Source organism: Cavia porcellus, unplaced genomic scaffold (assembly GCF_034190915.1).
Source record: "Cavia porcellus strain 051 isolate PalLab524CR breed Dunkin Hartley unplaced genomic scaffold, mCavPor4.1 scaffold_1, whole genome shotgun sequence".
Classification (NCBI taxonomy): Eukaryota; Metazoa; Chordata; class Mammalia; order Rodentia; family Caviidae; genus Cavia; species Cavia porcellus.
This window is the reverse complement of record NW_026947484.1, coordinates 91,404,941-91,432,891: the sequence shown is the minus strand read 5'-3', so window position 1 is coordinate 91,432,891 and position 27,951 is coordinate 91,404,941. Positions and strand designations below refer to the sequence as shown.

The following is a 27,951-nucleotide window of genomic DNA, read 5'->3' as shown; positions in this document are numbered from 1 at the left end:
AACAAAATAAGGTTCCACAAGTTAATGTTAATTTGTTAAAGACGCTTTACTCTTGCCTGATCCAGAACATGGGAAATAGTAGAAGCCCATTTGTTCAGTAGTAGTCTCTGTAAACAGGATTTATCCCGATAATGTTAACAGTATTGAAAATACTGCTTTTTAAAAGTGAGTTGGTTTATATAAAAATTCTAATCGTTTCAGGAATGTGAGTATCAAAGCATATGAATGAGCCTAGCTTTCAGGCTCAGAACCACATTTTCAGGTAATCCATACCCACATTCTACTCCAAAATCAGTAATCATTGATCACATCTAAATCTGTAGAGAAATCTTTTCCTGGCAGTTCATGTAGTTACAGTAGATTGTTTAATCTGTGAATGATCAGACCAAATCCCTTCTGTCTTCAGAATTGCAATGCAAATTACAGCTAAATGTATGAGATAAATTTATTAACTGTAGTCTAGGAGCACAGGTCAGCTTTAGCAGAATTCTTTCTTTTTTGGTATCGGAGATCGAACTCATGACCTCGTGCTTGCCAGACTGGCACTTATGCTGCTGAGCTAAATCCCTGATGTTTAGCACAATTCTTTAGCATAGTTTTTTTTTTTTTTTTTTTTAAATTCACAAAATGTTATACTCCCTTTATGTTAATTTTCTATGGATTCACTTTATGGCATAAAATGATGTATTTTGAAGAATGGCTCTTGAAAGGAAGGGAGAGTTTTTTTTTCAGTGTGTAGTTTAGTTTTCTAAGATACAGTTGTACTGTTCCAGGTAATTTTACTTTCCCAAACATTTAACTTGAATATTACTTTAGAATGTATTTTTCTTTGCATTAATAGTAAATGGAAATATAATTAGCAGAAATTTTTCTTCAGTGTTACAAATCTAGTGTCTTATGGAATATGTAATTTTTTATTCTTATTCTACTTGACCTGTATTTTAATTTAAAAGTTACCATGAATGACTTGGAACATTATGTTAGTGAATGAGTTTTCTTACGTTTTTGTAAGACATTTTGATAGCAAAATTTATTTTCAAAATTCTCCAGGCCTCCGCTATAAAAAGCTTTTCAAAATACAAGTGGTCATTATTCATTAAAAATAGTGGGGAATATAGTACCTTTTTATAGATGCTGATATTTTTTCCTCTTTTTATTTTCCAGGCCATCCGATGCACACTGGTAAATTGTACGTGTGAATGTTTTCAGCCAGGGAAGATTAACCTGAGGACTTGCGATCAGTGTAAACATGGTTGGGTGGCACATGGTAAGAAGAGTCTGGACTCCTCTTTCCAGTCTCATGTTTGTGTGAATGCGTATGGTTTTCGTTTGTTTGTTTGTTTGTTTTAAAGAGCAATCACTGACTTGGAGAAGAGAGCAGTCAGCTGTGCTCCAAGTGTGAGCTAATATTTGGCCTGAGGCTCTCAAACAGCATATTCTGTGCTTCAAGAAGTCAGGCAGACAATATCTCTTCCACAGAAGGAAGAGATGTTTATAGGACATTTGGGCTGTGGGTTCTTATGGAGCATAGCAGTAGCCAGCAAGCACCAGGTCTGATGGAAACTCAAACACACCACAGTTGGCCTTTGAGGACCTGGACCTCAGAAAGAAGTTGGCAAATCCTTCTTGCTTGAAAACTTCTCAGTGACTGTGTACCCTTGTCATATGTGTTATGGTCTGAGTTTATCCTTCTAGATGTTAAATTTTGTGTGGTGTGTGGTGGGTGAGGAAGTGAACAGGACCATTATTTGTCTAGTATCTGAAAAATAATCTGTAAATACCCCCTTTCAGTGTGCACTGGGATTAAAGGTGGTTGACCTTGGTAGCGTGTGAGCTGTGTGTAGGTGTCATTGGAGTAGGGGTGTCCCAAGCAAAGGATGTAAGTGTGAAGGCAGTTTTCCAGGTACACTGTGCTAGTCCCTCAACTGAGAATTTTACATTTCCTTGTGAATGGTTTGTGTGTTATGTTTAGGTAAAAGGAGAATTGAAATAAGCAGGCTTCTTTTTTCACCTCTTAAGAGTATAGAATTTTGAAAGATAGGTAATGTTTATAAAAGAAATCCTGGCTGGAGAATTTTTGACTGGCTCTTAAGTGGACATATTCTTCATTCCCAAGCAGTGCCAAACATCCAGTGGGTTGTATTTTTTATAAATGTCATGTTATTCTAGCAAGATCTGAGGTAACAACCTTGGCCATGCCTTGAAATACTTCTCATTTATCATGTACCTTACTTGTTAGGACATGTGTGGTGGAGTTATGGGAACTTCACAACCATGTTTCTGTGTATGAGAGAGAATAGCATGAAGAAAATGTATTGGAAAAAATATGGGTGGGCAACACTGTCACAGTCCTGTCAACCTTCAGGGATGAAACTTTTTTTTGCTTCATTAATTATAAAGGCCAGTTCCATAGCATGTTTCAGTCTAGTCTTGAAAATCAGATGAGTTGCTGTTAAATTTGCAGTCTATGTATGTTAGCTGTTGGATGATTTCTTTTTTTTTTTTTTTTTTTTTGCCTATATTAGCTTGTTAGCACTTCTATAACAAAATACCCCAGCCTCGTGGCAACATAGTTTTCTCAGTTCCGAAAGTTAGAATTCTAAGATCAAGTGCACAGCAGAGTTAACTCCAGTCTGAGATCTTTCTGTGTTGCATGTAGTCACGCTAACTTGGTCTTTTCTCTGTGGTGCGTGCTTATTGCATCTTTTTACATATCATCATTTTGTTTTCTTAGAAGGATACCTATCAGATTGGATCGAACCCCAACTTTTTAAGGGTATTTTAACTATCAGTTATTTAAAGGCACTGTCTCCCAATGAAGGCACATTCTGAGCTACAAGGGAGATTAGCTTCAACATATGAATTTTGGGGGAACATAATTCATTGAGCTCGTGACATTTTCCAGACATCCATCTTTCCATAAAGGAAATATGAGTTTTTCTAGATAACTGGTAGAGTTTATTGTCCCTAGCCTATCTTCAGGGATGATAAAATGGTCATGGACTGTCAGGAGGTCAAGTCTACCACTTCAGATGCATGTTAATATTCCACAACCTTCAATTTTCTTTTCAGTAAACTGTGATTAATAATAATAGATACTTTAGCACTGAGGATATTTTATGCAAAGACTGATCAAAAGATACAGTGAGTGTTTAAATAAACCTTATTACAGAAAAAGACACACTGCCTTTAGTCCCCTCAAAATAATCTCATCACATCTAATCCACTTACCCATCATTCTTGCCCCTTTCGGAAGCAGTCTGGAAGACCTCTTTCATGAGTATCTTTAGTTGCTCTGTAGTGGCTGCCTGGATGTCCTGAATTAATTCAAAATGTTTATGGCAATTTCTGTCAAATAAAAACATTATGGTGTGATCTCACCCACCTTAAATAATTTGATACTAGATGACTTCTGGGTTTTCCTCAAAATGAAAATGACCATTAAATATATATAAAGTCTTTAATAAATATTACAAGTTAAAAATAACAAATGGGACAATGACTGAACAATAAAAGTGTTAATCACTAAACAAACAAACTTTTTTTCCATTGATTTACTCAGTTTGTCCCCAAAGCCATCTTACATTAATGTGATCTATGTACTTTAGGAGTCTCATGAATCTAAAAATTGACTTTGTTGCTGAAGTTTGTTCTATCTGACTTCCATGTGTCTTACATTAGAGGCATAAAGAAAATAAATGCAGAACAACATAGATTATTTCTGGCCAGTGTTTTTTTTGAAGTATTTGGAGAGTGTGTGTGTATGATTTTTTTCATCCAATTTGCAAAATAGTAATTTTGTTACACTAGACTCTTGCTTTTCTTACTATATTACTAGATCTGCTGATTCTGGGCTATTAATTTGGGGTTTCTCTGATCTAAGCAAAATTAATTCTAATTCTTCCCCTCACAATGATCATCTGAACTTCATTCTTCAACCTCACAACTGGAAGATACCTGTACATAATTCGAAATACATGCATGTGGGTATGCAAAGCCACCATTCCTGGTTTATTAGGACAGATATGACAGTGAGGGGTTAGCTTGTTGTCCTTGAGTTGGCAGTACGATGAGAAAGCCCACTTGTTTGCCCTAGTGTTATAACTCATTGCTTCATCTCCTCACCCTGTGCAGAAATCCTGAAATCACATCTGCAGTTATTTCTGCTCAGAGGTGAGAGACACTGCACCTCTTTCTGATTGCCTTCACAGTACAGTGTCCTGAGTGCACACTGCAGAGAGGACATGACTTGGTTTTTCTAGTGTGTGAGTGGTTTTTTTCCCTTCTGAAAGTATGTGTGAAATGACAGAAAGAAATGTTTCATGGCAGAACTAAATACATTGTACTTGTGACTGATGTTTAAAAGTTTTTGTTAACTTCTGCTAAAAATTAATCAAATGCCAAATCAGGTATTTTTAAAAACAATTTTTAGAAATGTATTGACCTCTTTTATATAAATCATTTGTTGTATATAATGTTTAAAAAGTATATAATGTCCATATGTGATGTATGAAAACCTTGTGGGCCAGAAAAGCTTAGAATTTCTAATTTTATCATATATCTGTTAAAATCCTTGGATAAAGGACTCCAGATACTGCCATTTAATTTTCTTTACTATTCCCTTGTCTCCTCCCACCTCCCTATTTGCCTTATCTTCCTTTGTTTTCTCTTTGTTCTCCTAAAACTGCTTTTGACCCAGCCCTGGGATTGGAATTAGACAGTGGAAAGGGTAAGATTTTTAAGTCCAACAGCTTTCAGTTCCAAAGTGCTAAAATAAGATACCAGGTTATGTGTATCATTAGGTTTCTTTTTTGGTGACGTTTTTACTACAAAACTTCAGTTTTTAAATTTTTTTCTGTCTTACAGAATGTCCCTAAAAGTTAGCCAGTATTGCTTCTGTATGCCGAGTGATGGGTAAGAGTGGGGTGAATTGGGGGACTAGTGTTTCCCATTCATAAACTCTGAAGAATCGCTACTTATCTTAAAAAAGTGTTACTGATAGGAGTTGTTGCCTTTAAGAAAAATTAGAGGCTGTAGCCATATACTTAAACCACTTTTACTGTTTATTATTTGGAAGTTAATTTTCATGCTTATAGTCTAGATAAAGACTTCCTTTTTTAACCATTAAAGTGAAGGTATATAAATTAATTAAAATAAACAAAATTCTTTTTTTTTTTTTTTTTTTTTTGGTGCTAGGGATTGAACTCATGACCTTGCCACACAGGTGCTTATGCCCCTGAGCTAAATCCCCAGCCCAAAATAAACAAAATTCTAAATGGCCTTAGGAAATATTTACTGATCAGTCAAAACAATTGGAAATTTTTTTTATCATGATGTATATTTGTTTGCTTGAAAAAAGATGTGAGCAGATTTTAAAAAGGTAATGTAGAGTTTTTCCCATTTTACTGATTTTTTTACTCCCGATCCAAAAGAATTAATAAAACTACTCATTTTCACCCTGCCTTCCCCCAAAAATAACAAACCAGTTCTGTTGCTGTTAAGTATGTTAAGTATGTCATGTGACCATTTGGAGAGAATTTAAGAATATACATTTTAAAATGTATCACATAGCTTAATGAACCCCAGTATAAATTCCTCAGTACAAACTATTTTTTATAGAATATTTTGACCTTAAAAAAACAATGTGCCCTTCCAACAAGCTGTGTGAACTATAGAATTTCCATTCCACTCCAGGACTGAAGTGATCTGGAGTGCTACTTTGTTGGCTGATGCCTGCCTTTTAAGACTGCTTATTGCACTAGAATTCTTGAGAGCTTTTCTTTATTATCTTCTATAAATGCGATTCCTTTTACTAGTGATTCATTCAAAGAAAAGATAGTCTGACATTATTACTTTATTTATTCCTCAAGTGAGCTTTTTTACTGCCCATATTTTAGCTAAACCTTTAGATAAAAACTGTGAAATAACAGTACTGTCCTGCATCATCTGGTCATCAGTGAATACATATTTATTAAACACATGCTTGTGCAAGGTAAGCTTTGTTTATTTGCCGCAGGAGATGGTGTGGGATGTAAAGTTAATTTAATGTCACATACCAGCCAGTTTAATGTCTTAATGTACTGTAAGGTTCAATATTCCAATGGGAATATTCATTAATTTCAAATCTTTCTTGTAATTTATTGGAAGTAATATTTATTTTCACCTTTTCCCCAGCACTGTTGAATTTGTATTTTCAGGATTTACTAGTTCTGTTTCATCAGGCCCAAGTATTTACAGAGATCCTCATTCAAATAGAAAACACGAGTATCCCATTAAATTTGAATTTCAGATAATCACTGATTTTAAAATGATCACAAACTTTGCAAATTTAGTTGAATATACTATATTTTTATTTGCTACACCTGACAGGCTTACACTGTAAAAGAAAATACTACTAGGTAGGACCAATTGTCACAAGGTGTCCCACATCAGGACTATCATTTATGAGTATCCTATAATTGAAAACTTTTGGTTATATCAGTCCCACATTTGGACTCATTAGATCTCTGTATTCTGTTACTAATTTTTCAGTGTTTTTGGAGTCATGGTACCTTATAAGAACTTGAGCAGAGCAGCTCAAAACTAGTAATTTTGCATTTCATCTTATAAGAGGTGTTTATTATTCATGGCAGTTTGTAGTTTGTTTCCAACCGGTGCCTCTGTAACACTCTCCCTGGTTTAAGTCCAGAAACCAATAATAAGCTTTCCTTTTCTATCCTGTTTTCTTCTCTAATCTTCCTTCCCCCAAATAGAACATCTTCTATCATAAGCAGAACATGACATTTCTGTGACATCATGTCTATTTTGAGAGATTTGGCAACAACAATGTCTTCAGGGTAATTTGTAGATTTGTCAATATTGGGAGATGAGAATTGGTGCAGTGGATAAGAATTTTCTGATAAAAGGAGGTAATGTTCCTAGATATTAACCTATGCCCAAGCTCTGGCCTCACATCACTGACCTGGAGATTGTCTTATTAAGAATAAATTTTTGCTTTGGGAGAAAGTGTTTCCCTCGGCATGTTTAGTATTTGGTGAACTATATCATAGGTACGTTTCAGCCCGGGGAAGTAACGTTGGCTTAGCAGTGGCAAAGAGAGAAATTGATCCTTTGGGAAGATGCTTCTGGGCCCTGGCCAGAAATACAAGAATGGAAGTACCTCAGTTCTCTTCCTCAGTGCAATGGTCTGAAACTCACACAGCCTCTGCTCAGTAGAAGTCTTTCTAGCCTCTTCCCTTGGTGGCATAGGCTTGTAATCCTAGCACTCTAGAAGCTGAAGCAGGAGAATCTGTGAGAGTTTGAGTCCAACCTGGGCTATCTAGTGAGTTCAAGGCCATTCTGAACTGCGTACTGAGACCCTTTCTCAGACCCTCTCCCCTCAAAAAGTGAAGTTGTCTTTCTAGTAGGTGTATTTCTTCCAGACAGTAATACTGAAATGTGGCTGTACTTAGCTGAAAAATTACCTACTAGTTAGAAAAATCAACTTTTAGCTGCCTCCTAGTTTTGGTGAGACAGCTGGGTCCTGATCTCTACATGGGCAAAGTCCTTGAACATTTCTCACTTGTTTTCATTTAAGAGAGTAAAAACAAGGCCATTTCCTGCCTGGCATAGAAGCTTTTGTTGCTTGACCTGAGGGCACAGTGCCCTCTTCTGCCTCTCTTTACTCCTTGATCATGGCTGATAAGCTGTAAAGGGAGGACATCCTCAAAATGCAAAAATTTGTGTTTGATTAATGCAGTAACTGTTTTCTTATTGTGGCCCTAATGTATTTATTTTGATTTGTTTTTCAGCCTGCCCAATTTCAGGATTATGCCTTGAACTCCCTAAATTTTCTTTAAGCACAGCATAAACAGTGCATCCTCTATTTAATTTAATAAATTGTCTCTTTGAGACAGGGTCTCACTATGCACTTCAGGCTGGCCGTTAGCTCACTTTGTAGCCCAGGCTGGTCTCAAACTCACAATGATTTTCTTGCCTCAGCCTCCCGAGTGCTGGGATTACAGGGGTACACCATCACGCCCAGCAGTCGGTGCATCCTCTTTAAAGCTGTGGACTTTCTGCCTGTTTGTTGCCCAAATATGTTTGTATCCCCATTTGGTTCCAGTAGAACAGGACGTAAAGTGAATCTGGCAAGATGTGGTCTCTGAAGGGTAATCAGTGCTTGTCCACTGATGAGTTTCTTAGTGGGATCCTGAGATTGAAACACATAGAGCTCAACCCTCTGGGTATGAAAAAGCTAAGGTAAAAGAAGGGAAGGCAACATAGAAAACAGGTAGGGGTGTTGCTCAGAAATGAAGCCATTTAACCCTTACCACTGGCCGTCCGTCCATAGGCTCTTTCCTAGGTTATGTACTGTTTTTGTCGTCTGTGAAATATGAGTAAGATTATCTCCTAGCACATCGAACACTTATTGTTAGTTGTTATTAGTAAACTAGGAAAGCCAAAACAGCTGTGGACAGGACAGATGTATTTGCAGCATAGTTAAGTTAAAAGTTGGTTGTAGCCGTGCTAATGACTTGTTTGAGCTTAGTTCTTTCATCTGTAAATTCAGATAGTAGTAGGAATGTGCCTAACACACACAGCCTGGTTTGAGAGAGAGTTGAATGGAGAAAGGGGTACCAAATGTTCTAGCACAAATATTTGCAGTGCTAAAATTTTTAAATAATATTAAACAATATCTATATATCTAGAATCTCATTTCAGGTACAGTTTTGGAAGAGGGGTAGTACAAACTGCTGTCTCCTCCTAAGAAGGATTTTCTTCAGTCCTAAGGCAGAGCTGTGTTCACCAGTTAGTTCTCTTGCCTGTAGGATGTAGTGTTCTTTAGGTACAGTTGTTTCTCCAGCAAAGACAAGACAGTTTCATACCTTTCATAGCACTAAAATGTCAGCTGAGCACTTGTTTTAATAGAAGGAGTTCGTTAGCCCCAAAGTTCTATTTTGAGAGGTGCAGACCAGTTAAAATGAGTTGTAGGAATACTTACCTAATGACAATCTAAAACCAGAAGTAGAGGAATTTTCAAGTGAGTTCAGGCTGCTTTTACCTATTTCCATACCTATCTCTTTGCATGTGAAATGCTTTGATGGGCGCACTACTTTATCATTTTATTGCATTTTATTACATCATAAATTTTTATATCTTACTAACAATTCTAGGAAGCTTAATTGTTTATAGGAACATCTTAATTAGCTAGAGTTCACCAGGTTAAGCAGAACACAAATTGAAGGGGTGATATATGTAACACCCTCAGCTCTTCTCATTTTACTCAGGATAACACTGTTCAGATAAAATAGGGTATTCAGCTGGGTTGGTAAGCATATAACCAAAATATTGTGGATAACTATAAGGAATTATTGCACAACTAGAGAGGTACACAAATAGCATATGTAAAGAGGCCCAATACCAATGTTCTTCTCTGCTTTGAGGAGGCCCTTGGCCTCTGGGAGTAACCCACAATGACCTATGTTTTTTGAACTGCTGATTAGTCAAGTGGTAGAATATATCTAGATACAAACCCACTAAGTAAAAACTCGAGACTTGGCTGTACAGTAAGGTCATCACTATTGTGATTTTTGAGTCCTATGTGAGTAGATAAAATTGAGATTTGCTGTAAGTATAAAGTATGTGCTACATTTTTGAAATGCTATCTTTAAAAAAAAATTGTCATAAGAATTGCTCATAACTGGGTGTTGTGGCCCACTGTGTAAGCTACACAGTTCGGGGTCACCCTGAACTACATAGTGAGACCCTGTCTCTAAAAAAACAAAAAAGCACGTTGGTCTTTTTATCTACATGTCAATAACCCATATATTTAAAAATTATTGTCATTTTTTTAGTGACACTAGAAAAATTAAAATTATGAAATATCTCGAAATACATTTTATTTGGACATTGCTGTTGTAGACCACAGGTGTGAGGTAAAATGTTTGGAGGACCACAACTTAAAGTGGTCTGGTGAGAGAATCAAAATTTTTGTGAGACTCCTGAGCCCCAAAATGCAGGCTCTTGTGCTTAACTTTGTTACACAACCTTTTCCTACTTTGACACATGCTGTAGTATTAATCCTGTCCTCTCTTTCTTGTGTCCAGTTCACCAAGGAAGAGGGACACCTACCTTTCTTTATTCACTTCTTTTGCCCTGAGAACAATTAAGTGCTCCTTATTGCATGCTCTTTAGTGTACTTTGCTGAGAACAGAACGGTAGTTTCTGGGTACACTGACCTTGGAAGTTCTGGAAGGTCACTCCATCTTGGAGAGACTGCCGGTACCTAATATAATACCTTGTGAAAGTACATGGGACAGTGGTTGATGGAAACTCTTTTTCTGTAAGTCTTTTTTCTAGTTGCTGGTCCTCCCCACCCCCACCCCCAGCAGAATCTTCTCATTTTAAGGTTGTAAACACAGCTTACAGATACCTTGTCTTTAATCCTATTTTTCCAGTCCTGTTTTTAAATCTCCATTTTGTTTAGCTTTTGCTGTTTCCCTCTGAGTACTCAGGCAACATAATATGTGAAAGGTAGGTAGGTAGAAAGTTTTATATCCTAACTGGGAAGTATTTTAAAGAAGTTAAATTTACTTGATCATTAACAGATGTTGGCATTTTTGTTTTATTCAGAAGATACATTCTTGAGTAAAATACTTTCTACTTTTGTTAGTTCTTCCATACTCCTTCGCCTGCAAAAATCTGAGGGTAAGAAATTTACCTCGCTCCCCATTTGGCTAATCATATTTTCCACTATCAGTAAAAACTAAGAAACAAATCAACCTCTTACATAAAAGAAAACATCAGTTTGGCTTGGAGAACTTGGCGAGGGAGGTCTTTTTCCTAATATGCCAAAAGCGACCATCACACGGCCCCTTAAAAAAAAAAAAAGGCTTCTTTCTTTATTTCATGTGCGCATTGGCAGAAACTCTGACAAGCGGTTCTTCATATTTTATTATGTTCTTGTCTGCAGAATCTCTGTCAGGCAAAAACCTTGTCAGCGGAAAACCTGTCGTAGGATCAGAGGAGACAAAAACAGGTGTCACACAGGCAGTCAAAACTGAAGGAAAAAAAGATTAGGCTAAAGAGAGAGAGGTAGACAATTACATTAATGCCATTGCTTTTATCTTATAGATGTGTGTTATTATCTCGGGGTGCTGAGTGCGCAATTGCCTCACAGAAAAGTAGACAGGAGACAAGGGGAAACTTGATAGTTATTAACTGAAGAGGCAGTGTGTCAAAGCTGGACAGGGTTCAAAGTTGTGCAGAGGGAAAAAACGGCAGGCAGCAAGCAACGGCTGTGTGTTCTGCTCTCGGCTACATAAAGCTAGTAGCAGTCTTAACATTTTCTAGTTGGAAACACATCATAGAGAGAAAAATTAATGAAAGATTTCATTTGAATGTTTTGGGTAGCAGCTACCCTGTATGCATGGACTGAATCTCATGGCCTTTTCTTTCTTAAAAATTCTTGCCACAGTGTGCGACATGGTGAAGCATAAAGAAAGGCATTTTTCAGTTCAGCTGTGTTGTTTGGATATGTTTAAAACACCTATTATCAACACACTTTTAATTAAAAAAAGCTATTAAGAAGCCCTTTTACTAAGTGTGAACATCTGTACATGCAAGCTGTAAATTAGGAGATCACATATGTGTGCCTCAGTCAGAGACTAAATGAATTTGGCAAGTGTTTTCTATTACTGATTTTTAAATACAGTCAAATATCTAGAGGAAGACTATTGCTACTTTTACAATTTGGACTGATTTTTTTTTTATTGTCCCTGTTGATATTGACTCATAGAACTTTTACAATTAGAAATTAAAATCATCATTAGGTTAGTAAACATAATTCAAAGCACTAACAAGTACTTCCCCTGTTCCTTTGTTCACATTGTTTCATGAGGCTTGTTTTCTGAAAATTGGGACTCCATGAAATATATGTGATGCTATAAAACAGTTTCATTTTGTCAGTTACTAAACCTTGAAAGATTTTTAGCTTTGTTGGTAACTCATACATGTCAAGCAACCGACTAACAGTGAATAGGTGACAACTTTCACTTTCCTTGTCTGCTCAGTTGTACACTGATCATATTAGTGAAGCATCAACAGGCAATACTCTGGCCCCTAACATTTTCTGCTCATGCATTTAAAATTTGGCTAGTTTAGACTTTCTCTAAGACTTTCCCCTTAGCCCTTTTTGTATGAGAAAACCTTTATATAGGGTCTTTTGTCCCACTGGTCATCAATGTGAATCAGGTTGATACTTGATATATGTCTTAAGGAAACCAAGCCATCCAGAAGAAAACACACATCAGTGTCATAAGTGTGTGTGATACCCCAGAATTTTAAAGCATTACATATACTGGAGAAAAAGAAAAACAAACTGATTATAGATAAAGAATGAAATATCAAGCTGACTTGCTGAAGGAAGAAGGAAAAATACTTTTGACACAAAAGCAACATGTTCATTTAAAAAATATAATTTTTTTCTGCTTTAGATATTTCCTACCAGATGCTGGAATTTTATGTCACTATCCTTACTCAGACTTGAAATATTTTCTCAACCCTTTCATAGAGTTTAAAGTGTGTGTGGCACTTACTGAATTTCCTTAGTGAAATTCTTATATAGCTACTTTTAGTCAAGGAATATCGAGGGCAGGACAATTACTTGTTTATATAAGAATTCAGTTTAATAAAAGGACATACGCAGTTCTTTTAAATAGGAAATTTCAATAGCTTTTAAATGAGTTATGTTTATAGTCAGCATACATTTAAATCACTGATTTAATAGAAATTGAATAGAACAAGTTTTAAGTAGCCAACTTTCAGCTAGCCTTGGTGACTGAAGTTTGGAGAGAACTTCAGTAGTAATAATAATTCTCAAACCGAGTTTCAGCAAGTAGATTCAATTACCAAATCTCTTCCAACTCCACTGTCAAATTTGCAGATTCAATTTTCTTTTTTCCCATTGCTACTTTGAGTGGAGTTGCTGTATTACTAGTGGAGATGTTACCCTGAATACTGACTGTGTAAGGACAGAGGAGAATAAGTAAAACCAAGTAGCCGTTTAATGGCTAGCCAGAAGTGAAAACTATAGTTGACTACTTTTATGGGTGCTGCTGTCAGACATTAATGATTTCAAAAGTGTGATCTGAAAATTTTATTATGCCTAAGGCCACAGGGGAAATGCCAATCAGTTTGAAATATTAGCTATATGGCCTCAAGTGGGGCTCAGGTTTTCCCTTGTAATTCTTGTGGGTATTTGTATGTGTCTACCCACAGACTTTGAAACCTATGAACCAACTACGGCTGATTAAAATCCAAAGGACAATAGGTCTTATTGGCACTAATTTTGTCCCTTTTTCCTCCCTGGGTTTAAAGTCACATTCATAACAGATCATGAAAAATTTATGTACTGTTTCTAAATGAAGGGCCATTCATATAAAACATATAAGATGGAGTAATCTAATAAGGGTTTGTAGAGGTACAGTGTAGGGTGTGTGTGTGTGTGTGTGTGTGTGTGTGTGTGTGTATTGTATGTTTCATTCCCAAAACACTGAGACACTATTGGTTTAAGAAAAAAATAAATAAACCCTTTGCACATAAGGGCTAACAGTTTTCATCATCACACTTGGGGATCAGCTCTTTCAAGCTACTTAGCATTTCTTTCCTTTGCTGAAAAAAATATTTCTATAAGCAAACTTTCCTTTCATTGGTATTAAATATCCTAATTAATTCATCCTTGACAGATATAGCTAGAAAGTTGTGACTTCAATGGAACATGAGTTATTTTGTTCTTAATTTACTTCTAATTACATATATCTTTACCCCCAAAGTAGTGAATAAAAGGTACAGACCTAAGTATTACTTCAATTTACAAGGAATGTTTCTCTTAATTATAGTTGTTGCTCACTTCCATGATCTCTTGATTCACTGAACAGTTTTTAATATGTTGTCATTGCCATTTATTGGTGGTCTTCCCAAGTGTCAAGATTTTATAGGACCCAGCTTAGAATCTATTGTTAGATTAAGCCTTTGTCTTGAGTGTTGATGGTCTTGCCTAGTAAGAGAGTTGAGTCTTACGGGAAAGAATTGATGTTATAATGATTCCAAAGGGCCCCTTTATGATGAAATTCTAAGTATGCAAAATCTCATTAAACCTGAAGAAGTTCATGGGAGATAGCTACATTGAAATGATATATCATTGTATTGGGTATAGTGTGCTTATTATAAAATATAGTGTAATTGGAAATTGCTGGTCATATTAGCAAGAATGAAGAGCGACTCATCCCCATAAATTCATAGGTTTTGGCCTAGACATTTGAGGGGAGAATGTTTACTAAGTAATCAAAATCTACAGATCAGACTCAAGAAATTGCTCTAATAAAACACTGTCACTAACAACTTAGAATTTTTAAAGAAATCCATAAAAATATTCCCAAAGGACATGTGTTAAATGTTATTGCATTGGAAATTGAAATAGTATTCTAGTATCCAGAGCTCCTAAAAGCTGACCACTTGATGCTGTTATAATTTGGAAACCTAAAGGGAACTGAAGCATGAGACATGGAGTTATCTAATTAGCCTTGCAATTTAAGGCTCTCTGGGACTTTCTCCCAAAATGAAAGAAGTCTTTTTTACAAAAAAAAATTTTTAACTTAAAAACAAATTGGTGTTTAAAAAATTTAAAATATCCTTCCAAGGTGGAACTGGAAATTAGTGAGATAACAAAGTGTGTTTTAGCACTTTTCATAGAAAATTTCAATTATTTTAGTCTGTATAGTAGGTGATTTTGAAAAATGGTTCCACTTTGCAAGTTCGTCTTATTAAATAAAAATAATGATTGTTAGCTTCATGTTGCCATGCCTAGACAACTGATAGATGGAATCCTCTGGACATCAGGGCTGCAATAAGTATATTCTTATGGAAACCATGTTAGTCAATTGAATTTGAGTTTTAATAAAAGATATGGTTAAAAAGTTGTGGGCAGCTAAGAACTGTAAATCATCACTGAGAACCAATTTTCTAGAATTATGGAAAGCACTCTCATACTTTCACATTAAGAAGAACAACCTGAATATATTCATGTTTCTCTGACCTTCATAGAAAATGTTGGAAGTAAAGTCTATAGGATTATAGGGTTTTGTTTATTTTAATGTATTTGACAGTTTGGGAAGTAATTCCTGTTTAAAATTTAAAATAAAAAAGAGTCACATTTCATGCTATAGATGGAAGTTATTTTATTACCACCCCACCCTACCAAAGCATGATTTTACAAATTTGAAAAGTGAATTTTGTAAAGGATATTAATTTGATTCTTTAATCAAATCAAATGCATATACAGTCAAATATATATATTTAACTTTATTATATATTTGCACAACAGTTTATAGTCATTTTACATTTACATTGCATACATTAATGAACCACAAAAGTTCTAGTTCTTGTCCTTATACCAGTACTATTTCTCATATTGAGTCTCATTAGTCATTTTTGGCTCGCATGGTTTAGCCATTACTGTCCTTTGTAAAACTGTGGATCTTACCAAAATGTTTAATGAAATTATATCTAGCACTCATTTTTTGCATTTGTTGTATAGTCTGAAAATTGCCAGTTTAAGGGTCTGTTTCTGGCATTTTGAAAAAATTCAGGTAAATCACAATCCCTTAGTAACTTAATTCATAGTTTAAGAAGCTTATACTATGTGATGTTTCTCCTTATTTTCCTAAGCAGCATTATTATGCAGTTACGGTCATTTTTGCCAGATGAAATTCTGCATATACTTAAAAAAAAATTCTTACCTTCCTAACTAGGATTGTCATTGTACAGTTAAAGTCATTTTTCCCAAATGAAATTCTGCATATACTAACAAGAGGTTAAAGGGCTAGGGAGAGCTTAGCAGTAGAGTACTTGTGTAGCAAGTGTGAGAATCCTGGTTTGATCCACAGCACTATAAGTAACAACAAAGAAGTTAGTTTGTCAGTTCTGTTTTTCCCCCAAGCCTTTTACACAAGAAATGCAGTTATTACAGTCTTACTATGTGAGTCTTTTCTGACTTCCTCAGGTCTATTCTATGCCTCTTTCTAAAGCTGTCAGACCTTTACATCTAGATCTATGCTACTGTTGTAGATGATTTTCATGATGTTTATTTAATTCAGTCTGTATTCTTTAATGTTAAAGTCATGTTTACATAACATTTGATTTCCATCCTGTCTTACCTAGAGAATGCTTGAAGTGGAAGGAAAAGGAATAAATTATTTACCATTTAATCTGAATTCTTGCCCCAGCTAGCGACTCCTCCATTGTGGCCTACCTGCAGGAGAGGGTTGATAAGGTCTTGGATGAAATTCAGAACTTGGTGACACAATAGGATCACCATATTTTTATCCTTTCAGTAAAAATAGAGCAAGAGCCTTTTTCTATATTAACTGATTATTTACTCATAATTATGAACACTGAACCCCATGAGCAATTATGTGTCAGATGTTACTCTCAAAATCAAGCTCTAGTGATGAAAATGGATCCCAGTAAGCAAGCATGTGGCTGGTACTTAGATTGGCACATCTAAGTACCATCACTTTGAGACAAATTTTTTTTTTGAATGAGGGAACCTCCCTAGGCTTCATGACAAACCAAAGTAAAATCTGAATTGGAGTAGGAAGGAAAGAATAACCAGGCTTAGTAAAAAAAGAAGAAAGGCCTTGAAGAAACATAACTGAAAATAAAAATTTTGAAACCCATAACTGAACAGATAGAGAACCCTACTTATTTCTCCAACTTGATCTTGTATTACTCTTTCATTTGTGTCCAAGTCGAATTGAATTTGCCCGAACCCTCAGCCTGCCCCCATGTAGATTATGTTTGCATTAAAAGTACACAGTTTGCAATTTTATGTGTTTATATGTAGTTTTTAAGTATTAGTTTTCTTCATTAGCCAGTTAACTGTGTGTGGACCCAAAACATGTCTGTTTTGTTCTAAAACTGAGTGTCAGGGTAGGGCCTGAAAATACCCCCTGAGTGATTGAATATTGGAACACTGAAAATGCTGGAAAAATCAGTTGGTGGCTCACTTTGCTTGGAATTGAAGGCTCATTTCAGACACTTAATAGGCTGCAAAGTAAATCAGAATGCTGAAGATCTTCTGACTGTGTTTCAGGAGAGTGTGTGTGTGTGTGTGTGTGTGTGTGTGTGTGTATGTTGGGGGTGGTGTGTGAAGAGGTGGGTACCACATTGGAAATTTTTGAACAAAGAAGAGATATGTGTTAAGCAGTGTTGTGAAGACTAGTTTGATTTATTTCGGATGTGGTAGACAGTGAAAACTGGAAGACCAAACCAGGTGGGAATCATCACAGTAACAGAGGGATGAAGGCCCACATACATGCGCTCTAGTGACAGAAGTTAGAAGGGCTAGATGAGTAGGACGAATGACTGATTACATAGGAGAGCAAAGGAAAACAGAAGCGATCTTGGGTGTTCTTTTTACATGATATAAAGTGAGAAAAACAACCCCAATAAATTAAATATTTGTATCTGTATAGTATACCTCAACTACATAAAATTGCACATGAATAAAGTAAATACATAACATGTGCCAGTCATTTCCTTTGGATGGTAGGATTGTGAATGATTTTCTTTCTGTTTATCTTTCCTTTCTCTCAAATTGTTAACAGTTTTTTCAGTGAGCATCTATGAAAAAATGACAGACAAAAAATGATTTCAAGCATTTTGGCCTTGTTTTCTAGTCCGGCCTTTCTCTGCAGTACCAGTCAAGCAGTGTATAGGTTTGGAGTTGAGAGGATGGGGTGTGGGAGGAGCTGTAGCTGTAAGTCAGGCTTCCCCTGCAGAGGACAGGAGTGATTGAGTTCCTACAGGCAGATTATCATGGTAGGCAGCCAGAGGTGTGCACCCTGTCCGGAAATCTGATGTTTTCTCTGCCTCTTAGCTGACTTTTCACCAGTTTAGAAAATTACAATCATTTCGTAGCCCTGCCTTGTATTTACTCCAAGCATTTTACTTTTTGTTTTACTTTAATGAAGTGATCTTCACTGCACCTAAAAAAACTTTGAAAACTGACAACTATCTCAACATTTCCATATGTCAAGTAATTTAGCAGTGTTTCAAGCAAATGGGATTGGAGCTTTTTGTCTGAAATGAGAATCTTTGTTCTTACTCTGGAAGAAAGCAAGCACTTTTAAAATTCTAAATTATTGTTTTAAATCTTTGCTTCCATGCTTATTTCTTATTTCCCATCCTCTCTTACCAGGTTACATTACTCTAAATGATCACTGGACAGTCCTTTATCATTGACTTACTGTACATATTTGTGATAAAAATTAAGAAAATTATGTCTACAATAATTTTTTTATTTCAGTCATTCCAATGAATCAAAAAATGTAAATAAGTTTTCATAATTTATTAAACTGAAAGTGGGTTTTTGTCAGAAGTGCATTTGTCAGTGAGACTGATGAGACTATAATTTTTTTCTCAGACTGGCTTTTGTATCATGGATAAATAATACAAGACAGAAAAGGGTGCACAGACACTTCTCTACCCATTTTTACAGATGTAACAGCTGAGATACTTGCTTATGATTAGATGGAACTAGGAGCTTTGGTATCCTGGCATCATTCTATTTATTCTTAGAAGCCATTTCAGATTATTTGTAAATATTACTCAGTACATTATTGGTCCTGATAAATGCAAGGAAATGTTATCTAAATACTGTTACAGTGATTCACTTTCTCATATTGCTGGAAAAAGACATTAACAAGATACATCAAATGACCATTTATAAATTTAACTGTTCATCTTTAATTTAGAAACATTTTGTTCCAGTGTATATATTAAAAGAGCAAGAAAATAAAAATACTGTTACTAATTCAAATTGCTCTATAATTGTTTTAACTAAATGCTTTTGTCTTAGTGCTATAGATTTAGCTACCTTTTTTGACAGAAATTTCCATCATGTAGCCTAAATGGCAAATCCATGCTCATTTTCAAGTCAAATTGGCAAATCTGACTTAATTCTTGTTAGAAAATTGCATATTCATATTTCAACTTAAGTAAATGTATTAATTTATATATTAAGAAATTTTATAAAAAACACACCAATAAGCTGTGGAATGAATTATGTGTGATAAATTACTGGAAGACTGTAGAATAAAATATGGTGCAAATAAAATTAATTTACTCAATTTATGATAGAAATGCTATTTTTATTACTTGATAATGATAATACTATAATGTATAGCTAGCGTCACTAAGTTATTTATGAAGTGTGTTAGAAATTGTCTTACTACATTCACACATAGATGCATGTAGCATAATCTAGTATTGAACTTCAGAGACAAATTATGTAAGTTACATATAAAAAATGTTACTTTTTCTAGATCTCATGGCCATACTACATGTATATACTTAATAAAAAGAGAAGCCATATATTGCTAAAACTTAATTATTTGGCATTCGGATTGTTTTTGTTCTTTTTTTAGTAGGTTGTAGGAAATACTCTCAAGATGTTATTAGACAAAAATGATGATTAATAATATCTGAAACAGTTTTACATTATTTGATTACATAGATTATAATTACCTTATTAAGTGATAAACAGTTCGTGAAAGAAATGATGTGGTTTTTTGTGTATTTTACAAATTTTGTAGCTTCAGGAAAATATTCAAAGTGAATTAAAAAGTATGCATCTGTTAATGTACTTAGAGGGGTTTTTTCCTCAGGGGATGACCCCTTGTAGGGATGAATGAGTATTGAGAATAGTTGAAAAGAATTGCTTACCTTTGAATAAGTGAGAGATGGGGGAGCATTTTTAGATCAGACAGTTTTGCTTTGATCCCCCAAGATGCTGTCTAAAGAGTGATATATTATTAAAATGGACGGTAATGCAAGAGGGGAATTCATTACCATTGCCTCATTTTATGTTGTTTACAAACTCAGAACATTCCAATACAGGCCCAAGTATGGGCCTGTACTTAGATATAATTGGATAAAGAAGAACCTTTAATAAGGCATGTTTTTCTAAATGAATTAAAATTATGAATAAAACTTCCAGGGACAATGAACCATATAAGATAAGCCAGAATATACATAGATTTTATATAGGATGAGGGGTTCAGTTTTCAAACAAGAAGTGAGAATGGATAATCTGCGTATGTACTCAGGCCTGTTCTCAGGTGGGTCATTTTACAGTAAATATGTTATTACAGAATCTGGAAATAGAATGCCTATGTCAGCATACCTCTTGGAAGACCTTTTGCATAAGGCGTAGATTTATCATACAAGTCCACCCAGTTAAGGCATCTGCCTGATGTAGTAAAGCAGAAATATCCTGTTCTTTTCACTTGGCTGTCAGCATCTCTGCTTCCTAACTCTATCTCTGTGATTTTCGTTGTGACATGTGAGTGGGGACATATATGTTAGAATCACTTGTGGCATTTTCTCTATCTTAACCCTTGTCTTTCTAGACAGTTCCACTTTAGGGGATTATAGCTCCATGACTACTTTTGCTGCTGGATATATCTCATGTCTCCCAGGCTCAAAATTATGGTTTTAATTAAAATTCAGTTCTTTTGTTAGAGTTTTATGTGTAATTTAAAAAGTTTTCATTTTATAAAGTGTTTAATATGTTCTGTTGCCTATTAAGAAAAAATAAAATTATAAGCCTTGTGATTAAAGTTCTTGATGGTTTGTTTTCTGACCTTTTGGACTCATCACCAACTGTGTATTTTGCTTCAAACTGTTTACACATTCTTTAGATCTCTTACACCTGTTAGTTCTGTGATTCTCAAAAGTATGGCCCCTGACCAGCAGCATCAGCATCTTCTGGAGACTAGTTAGAAATACAGACTAGCAGAAACTCAGGGAGGCAGTACAGCAGCCTGTGATTTAACAGATCCTGCGAGGGATTCTGATGCACACAGTGATTGAGAACCAGTCTTGGTTCCATCTACCTATCTGTGTCCTCCTTTCTTACCTGATTTCTAATTATCTTACGAAACTATGCCTTTCTGCAACCTTGCCCTCTCTATTTTGTGCCATGGTACTTTATCAAATCACTTTTATTTCATTTACATTACCTGCATCTGTCTTTTAAGGTGGAAGATATATCATAAAGTAGGTTTTTTTAATCAACATACAGTACCTACTTTGCTGGTAAGTAAGTGCTGGTGAATAAATGCATCTTGCATGAATGGAGGAGGAGAACTTTTAGGAGAAATAGTAGTAAGGTTGGCTGCTTCAGAGAGATCATGGAGAATAATGAAAGAAAAAAACTATTGCATTTCACAGTAAGTCAGGTGTTGTTGACCTTTGAAATGCTTGCTTCAGCAGAGTATTGGGCAAGAAGCCCAGATTTTTGGGGGCAGGATACTTCCAGCATGTCGAAGACTTGAAATTTTTGTATTGATTGTTTATCTGAACATGTATTGGACACAGAATTAAAATTCTAAGTAACCTAAGACTGATTACCTAGCCCCACTAAACCTGTGATCTCAGAATAGGTTTTTAATGAAAAGGTTACGTAAGATAACTGTGAGCCTCTGGGATGGTACCTAACATAAAATTGGTGCTTAGTTATTTCCTTTAGCTAGCCGCAACCACCATTATTTTGCATAATTGCTGTTGAGACATCATTGCTTATATATTCTTTTTAAGATAAGAAACTGTTTAGGATACTCCTCATTCCAATCATCGCAGAAATTATGAACTGCATTTGGCTTAGATGAAGCAAAATTACATGGTATCTAGCTGGAGAAGTGGCTGAAAAGGTAGTTGCATTAGTTCAGACTTTTTTTTAGCCAAGGTCTCACTTGTATAGCCCAGGCAGGCCTTGAACCTGCTGTGGATTGCAGACTGGCCTGGAACTCAGGCAATTCTCCTATCTTAGTCTCCCAAGTGCTAGAATTACAGGCATGTACCACCGTGTCCAGTTAGTTTCAAGTTACAGGATGCTACTTCAAGGAGTGGGCGACATAGTAGGAGAAAGAATGAAAGAGTGAAAGAGTGGAACTTATGTTGGTTCAGGTAACACTGAAGATTTCAGGGATGGTACCAACCTGAAGCACCACCAGATCTTCCAGATTAAACAGTATTATTAGTACTCCTCTTTTTTAGATCACCCTCCAAGCTAACTTGTATGATTTTATGTTCTCAAACATTTTTAGTAACTGCAAATTTAGAGAAAAATAAATTCCTACTAGGTCTACCAAATTCTGAATTCAGTCTGACCATCCAGTCCTTGTCATTTACTTGCCTGTTCTTGAACAAGTGTGATCAGGGGTCTAGGATATACTGTTTTTTCCTCTTCACATTGGCTTGTGTCTATTTCTAACCCTATATGCTTTAGATCAGAATTCTCCACAAACACCTAAACACGAAATTCGGCCAAAGTACAGCCTTAGTTTGCAGATATTATGACCCTGAACAGTCATTACTTATTCTTTGTTCCTCCAAGAGTACTTTTCCAAAAATTGTCCCAACTTGATGGCTCAGTATGACCCTGTAAATATATATAAAGTGGAACATTTTGATACATTTAAGAAACTTGACATTTGATGTTCATGATGAAATTTAGAAGTGATTTCTGTAAATTAATTAAATTGTTTTTCAAACCCTCATTTAGGGCTCATGTAGAAAATTGCTGCCTAAGTTTAAAGGATTTTCATTATTTAATTTTTTTTTTTTTTTGTACTGGGATTTAAACTTAGGATCTTACACTTACCAGGCAGGCACTTATGCCTCTTAGCTATATCCATTGCCCTCATTATATAGTTTTAAGGCTTTTTCATTAGTACTACTGGTACTGAATTTATTTAAATATCTAGCCTGATTTTTATCCTCCACATCAGGCCCCAAAGCTGACCAGATGTCTGTTGGGATGAAGTTTTACTGCAACACAGACATGTCCCTTAGTTACCTTGTCTGTGTATGGCTCCTTCCTGCTGTAACAGGTGAATAGCTGTGAAAGAGAATGTATGGCCCACAAACCTGAAATAGTAACTGTTGGGTCACATAGAATAAATTATTGACTGTTGCTGCGTACTGTATTTATATTTTATCATAATATTCTCACTTAATTATGACATACTTATTAAAAAGAAATAGGCAATTTCTTTATAATTCCCGTCTCTAGTGTTCCAAAAAGTATTTAAAGGAAAATATTTTTGCCTTACCTAGTTCACTTAACAATTGTTTGAAGAGTTTCCCTTTTTTTTTTTTTTTTGTTTCTATACTTGTGACTACTGTTTTGCTCTTTTTATCTTTTAAAACAATCTGTCTTTCTTAATGCATTTGGAGGCAGGAGTTACAGTTTTCCTAAGCACTTAAACACATTTGCCTCTGTGCCTGTGTACACTTAACTGTAGAGGCACAGAGAGCCAAATACCTGCATAAAAATCACTTCCCCTTTGTGCAGTGCTATCAGTGTCACATTTGTGGTGATCAGAGCAATGTTAATTTATAAAGGAGTGTTCTGTGAGATTCAAGAGAGTTGCTGAAGGGAAGCAGAGGAGAAGCAGGTTTTCCCTAATTTATCACTGGATTCTGTAAGTAGATTGGGCGATTTTATTGGAAGGCTGTGGAGTTAAACTGTACTTAAAGAACAAGGATAATAATACCCCTTTTCTGCTTTTTCTTCAGCCTAAATGCCCTGTGGAGTGAGAGCAGACTAAAGTCTCTAGGCTTGTGAATCCCTTATCTTTCCCAAACGTTAAATTAATTTTTAAAGCTATTTATTCAAAGTTGACTTAACCACTAGAATAGGAAAGATCAGACAAATCAGCTGCAAGAAATGAAGTATGAGGAAACCCGAACTCTTTGACAAAGTATTCCTGGGAGTAAATGTGTTGAATGAAGCCAGCGGGTAAATGATAAGGGCCTTTACACTGTGGATATAAGAAAGCAATTTATCAAGAGTACATGAACTCTCTAGTGACCACAAGTCAGGAGGAAACCAGAGTGAAGGAGGAGCCCTGAAAAAATGCATTAAAAATACTAAAAAATCTGTGTGCATGCACTTTTGAATCCTTTAGTTATTATGTAGAAATAAAAGTATGTTAAAGTAAGAGTTTCTCAGTTTGCACATGGATTGTAGCTCATACTGTTTGGGGATAAGATGTTATGAGGAATCCTTGAGAGGCTATATAGTGGCTTAGAATTTACAAGAATTTTGGGTATTCTTGGATGTGGTTATGATTTGAGCCAGGATGTTTCCTGATATTCATTTGCCCTCCTCAGAGCTTACTTGAATATATTGTAGGTTTATGTGTTTATCCCTTTCTTTTTCAGTCTTTAAAAGAGCATATGTGTAGAATTGTGACAGTTAATTGTAATGTTGTTAGTGTTCTGTTAAGGAGTTGGATCTCATCATCTCATCAATCTGGGCAGCATCTCTTTAAATCCTTAGCTGAGGCAGTATATAGACTTACTAATATGTTCCCAATAACTCACATATAGATGCGAGCTAGAATTTATGATCTCATCTTGAGGCATTTAGTTCTAGGATTTAAATACTGTTTCTCAGGGTTGACGAAAAAGAGTCCAGTTGTTGAAATAGTTTCTTTTAAAGTCTTTAAAAACAGCCATCCTTCGTTTCCTCCACTGAGATAATAGTTGAAATAGGTAGAAAAATCAAAGTTTGATTTTAGTGATTTGTTTTCATTTTCTTTTGATGGTCTTGTCAGTTTTTAACAGTGACTAATTATAAGTGGAATTTGTTTTTCCCTCCTGAACAACTTCTAAGAATATGCCAGTGAAGACAAAACTATGCAATATGTAAATAAGTGAAAAATTGGGAAGAAAACTAAGCTTTTAGATACTTCCCCTTACCTAATATGAGTTATATTTCTAGCTCACCACTATAGGTTGTTTCCCTCTGAGTTAGGCCTTTTACCAATGCAGTCTAAGAATGCAAAGGTGTTTTAACAGGTGAATTGTATTTGAAAAATATGATTATTTGATACTGGTTGAGTTTCTTCTTGCACCCTGAGTTAGAAATGGCAAGGGTTTTTTGTTCCTGTTGTCATTTGCTTTTTTTTCTTTTTTTTTTTAATTAGAAGACCAAGGGACTTTCTGGTACTGTGAACTCAGCTGTAGTAGTTCAATTAGCAAATTAGTCCAGTTTTTGAAGCTAGCTACCGTCATCTAAAAACATTTTTATTGATTGTCTTTAGTTGTATGATAAGCCCTAAATTACAGAGAGAAGAGGTGGGGAGAACAAAAGAAAGAAAAACAGAAAGGATCTTGTTTAAACATCTGTGACGCTATGATCTGTTTTAGAAATGCAGTCCTGCTAAATGTCCAGTAATATTTCCAATCTCTCTGACTGTCTTTTCTCTTTCTTTTATTCCCACCCCCATCCTTGAAACCTTTGTGGGACATCCACAGCCTTGGACAAGCTCAGCACGCAGCACCTGTACCATCCCACCCAAGTGGAAATTGTGCAGTCCAACGTGGTGTTTGACATCAGCAGCCTGATGCTTTATGGGACTCAGGCAGTGCCTGTGCGGCTAAAGATCCTGCTGGACCGGCTCTTCAGTGTTCTGAAGCAAGAGGAAGTGCTGCACATACTGCACGGCCTTGGCTGGACCCTGCGGGACTACGTCCGAGGATACATTCTTCAGGTAGGGCAGGGTTTGCATGCCAGCTCTCACAGGGCTGAGTAGGGCCTCGGGCACACCCATTTTCTTCCTGACATTGGCACACTCAGGCACTGATACCTTCCTCTGGTTAAGGATTGGGAAGAAAAACAACACAGCAAGCTGCTGTCGAGTCTTGGTGGTGATGTGCATTAGAAAGGGAAAAGTAGCCTGTTTACTAGCTTAATTTGATCTATACATGTTGAATTCAACTCTTTTTTCCTTGCAGAGTGGGTTTGTTTCCTTTACAAGTTAGTAATGTAGCTCTGTTAATAAGGAGTGTTCTTTGAGGTGAATAATAAGTGTGTGAAAGTTGGAGATTACACTCCAACTGTGTGCTCTTTCTCACACTCAATTATAAACATGGCGTTTTCCTTTGTTGTCTGTGTACCTTCACTACTTAGTATATATTTACCTATATCAAAGGAGAATTGTAAGCTATATAAACTCTCTCCTTGTATAATGAGTAAAATATTACCTTGTAGCTGTCAGAGGTTCCATTCTGAAGTATACAGACATGGTTTTATAGGCTTGGGCTTCACAGTGACTATTTCAGCTTGAAGCCCCTTCTTTACGTCAGCGAAGCTTCTGATCCTTAAGGCCTTCAGGCTTACTGTGGAGGCCCATGGCCTTCACCCTGCTCCCAACCTTTCTCTCTCTCTCTTTTTTTTTAGTATGTCATGGGTAATTGTAAATTTATACTCTGTCAGTTTACACTTTACCTCTTAAATGTTCTTGTGGCCATCTGTCTTCCTTTAGCCCCAGAGGTATAAATGTTGAGAAAAGCATGTTGGGGGACCCTGGGATCCAAAAGCAGTAGCCTGAATGATGAAATACTGCCTCCTGTGTTAAGGGAGATCTGAGTTCAAGAAGGTAGTTTTTGAAGTGGTTTTTGAAATTTCTAATGGGAACGGAGGAGAATTGACCCCTCCAGAATAAGTTTTGGCTCCTCCTTCTTTGTGTAGTGTTAGAGATAATTCTCAGTGTTGTGATCTGAGGCACACTGTGTTACGAGCAGGACCTTGACTGCTAGCTTGCTAAATGGCCAGTAGGGAGCTTTATGTCCAGCCTTGACTTTCATCTTGCGTCAGAACACACACCCTCCTGCCATTCTCTTGTGTGGTACTTACGAGTTTGGGACAGGAAAGGACAGCAGTGGAGACATGGTGAGGAGAAGCAGAGAAAGAAGAGGAAGTGGAATAACCTGGGTCCTCGCAGACTGGAATATCTTAGTTTAGTGAGAGCCCCAAAGTGGAAGGTACAGAAAATGTAGCCTTGAGCAGATGAGCTGATGGTGATGATAATAATAATCATGTATTACATTTTCATTTTGTAGAGCATGTTCACAACATTATCTCATTTGCTTCAGGATGGGGACATTTCTAGTAGGGTAATTACGCAGATAAGTCCTTCAGTAGGCAGAAGACATGAAGGGGAAAAAAGCCCAGCAAGAGGGGCCAAAATAATATAAAGCAAGGGATCAGTTTCATGGTGGCCCTGATACCTGTGAAGTACCACATCATTCCACACTTGTTTCCAAAACATAGTTAATTGTATATTTGGGACTGAGTGTTTTATTTTGTTTTTTTAACTGCATGCAAAGGGAAAAATCTCTCATAGATAATCTGAATTGGGACTGTTATGTTGGCTAATGGTACCATTCAAAATCTGCTAGTATGTCTCTCCAATTGAGTATCACATTTTTATTGTCTTCAGTATAATATCGTCTTCTTTAATCAACATATTATTTTAGCTCCACAAGTATTTTGTGCCTTAAATAATGGGGGAACATATGCATTTCATATTTCTGTCTAAACAGATAACATTATCTCATGCTGATTTGCCATGAAGACAACCCTGTGGCAGCTTACTATAGCTTTTTGATGGCCATAAACGTACAACCTGTTGGTTTTTCTGGTATGGAACTACTATCTTGCCTTGACTAGAGCTTCTCTTTTTCTTTCTTTAAAATATCATTTATGGTGGAGTACTGCGGAGCTATAAAGAAGGATAAACTCGTGGCTTTCATATGTAAATGGATGCAACTTGAGACCATACTTACAAATGAAATAAATCAGACTTGCATTTGTAAACATTGTATTGTCTCTCTAGTGTAAAAAACTGAAAGAGTAAATGAAATCCAAAATGTACAGTACATACTGTGAAAGTGAAAGGGTAAGAAACTGCTCAAAAGGAAAGAACAACTGGGATGAGCAAAGGAGAAAACTGTGTGTGTGTGTGTGTGCGCGCGCGCACGCGTATATGATAGATTATACTACTCATCTGTTAGTTTATCAACAGTTTGTGCTTTCATTCTTTGATCATTTTT

General features: G+C 36.0%; 1 protein-coding gene across 13 annotated transcripts in view; it reads left to right on the top strand.

Annotated features, from left to right (window-relative positions):
* Bnc2 (basonuclin zinc finger protein 2) overlaps positions 1 to 27,951 on the top strand; it is a 417,193-nt gene that overhangs the window by 264,040 nt on the left and 125,202 nt on the right. For all 13 annotated transcript variants that reach the window (XM_063251559.1, XM_063251549.1, XM_063251541.1 and 10 more), the window contains 2 exons: positions 1,165 to 1,267; positions 25,372 to 25,607. In XM_063251559.1, the coding sequence (XP_063107629.1) occupies positions 1,165 to 1,267; positions 25,372 to 25,607 (339 nt within the window). The remainder of the gene's footprint in view (positions 1 to 1,164; positions 1,268 to 25,371; positions 25,608 to 27,951) is intronic.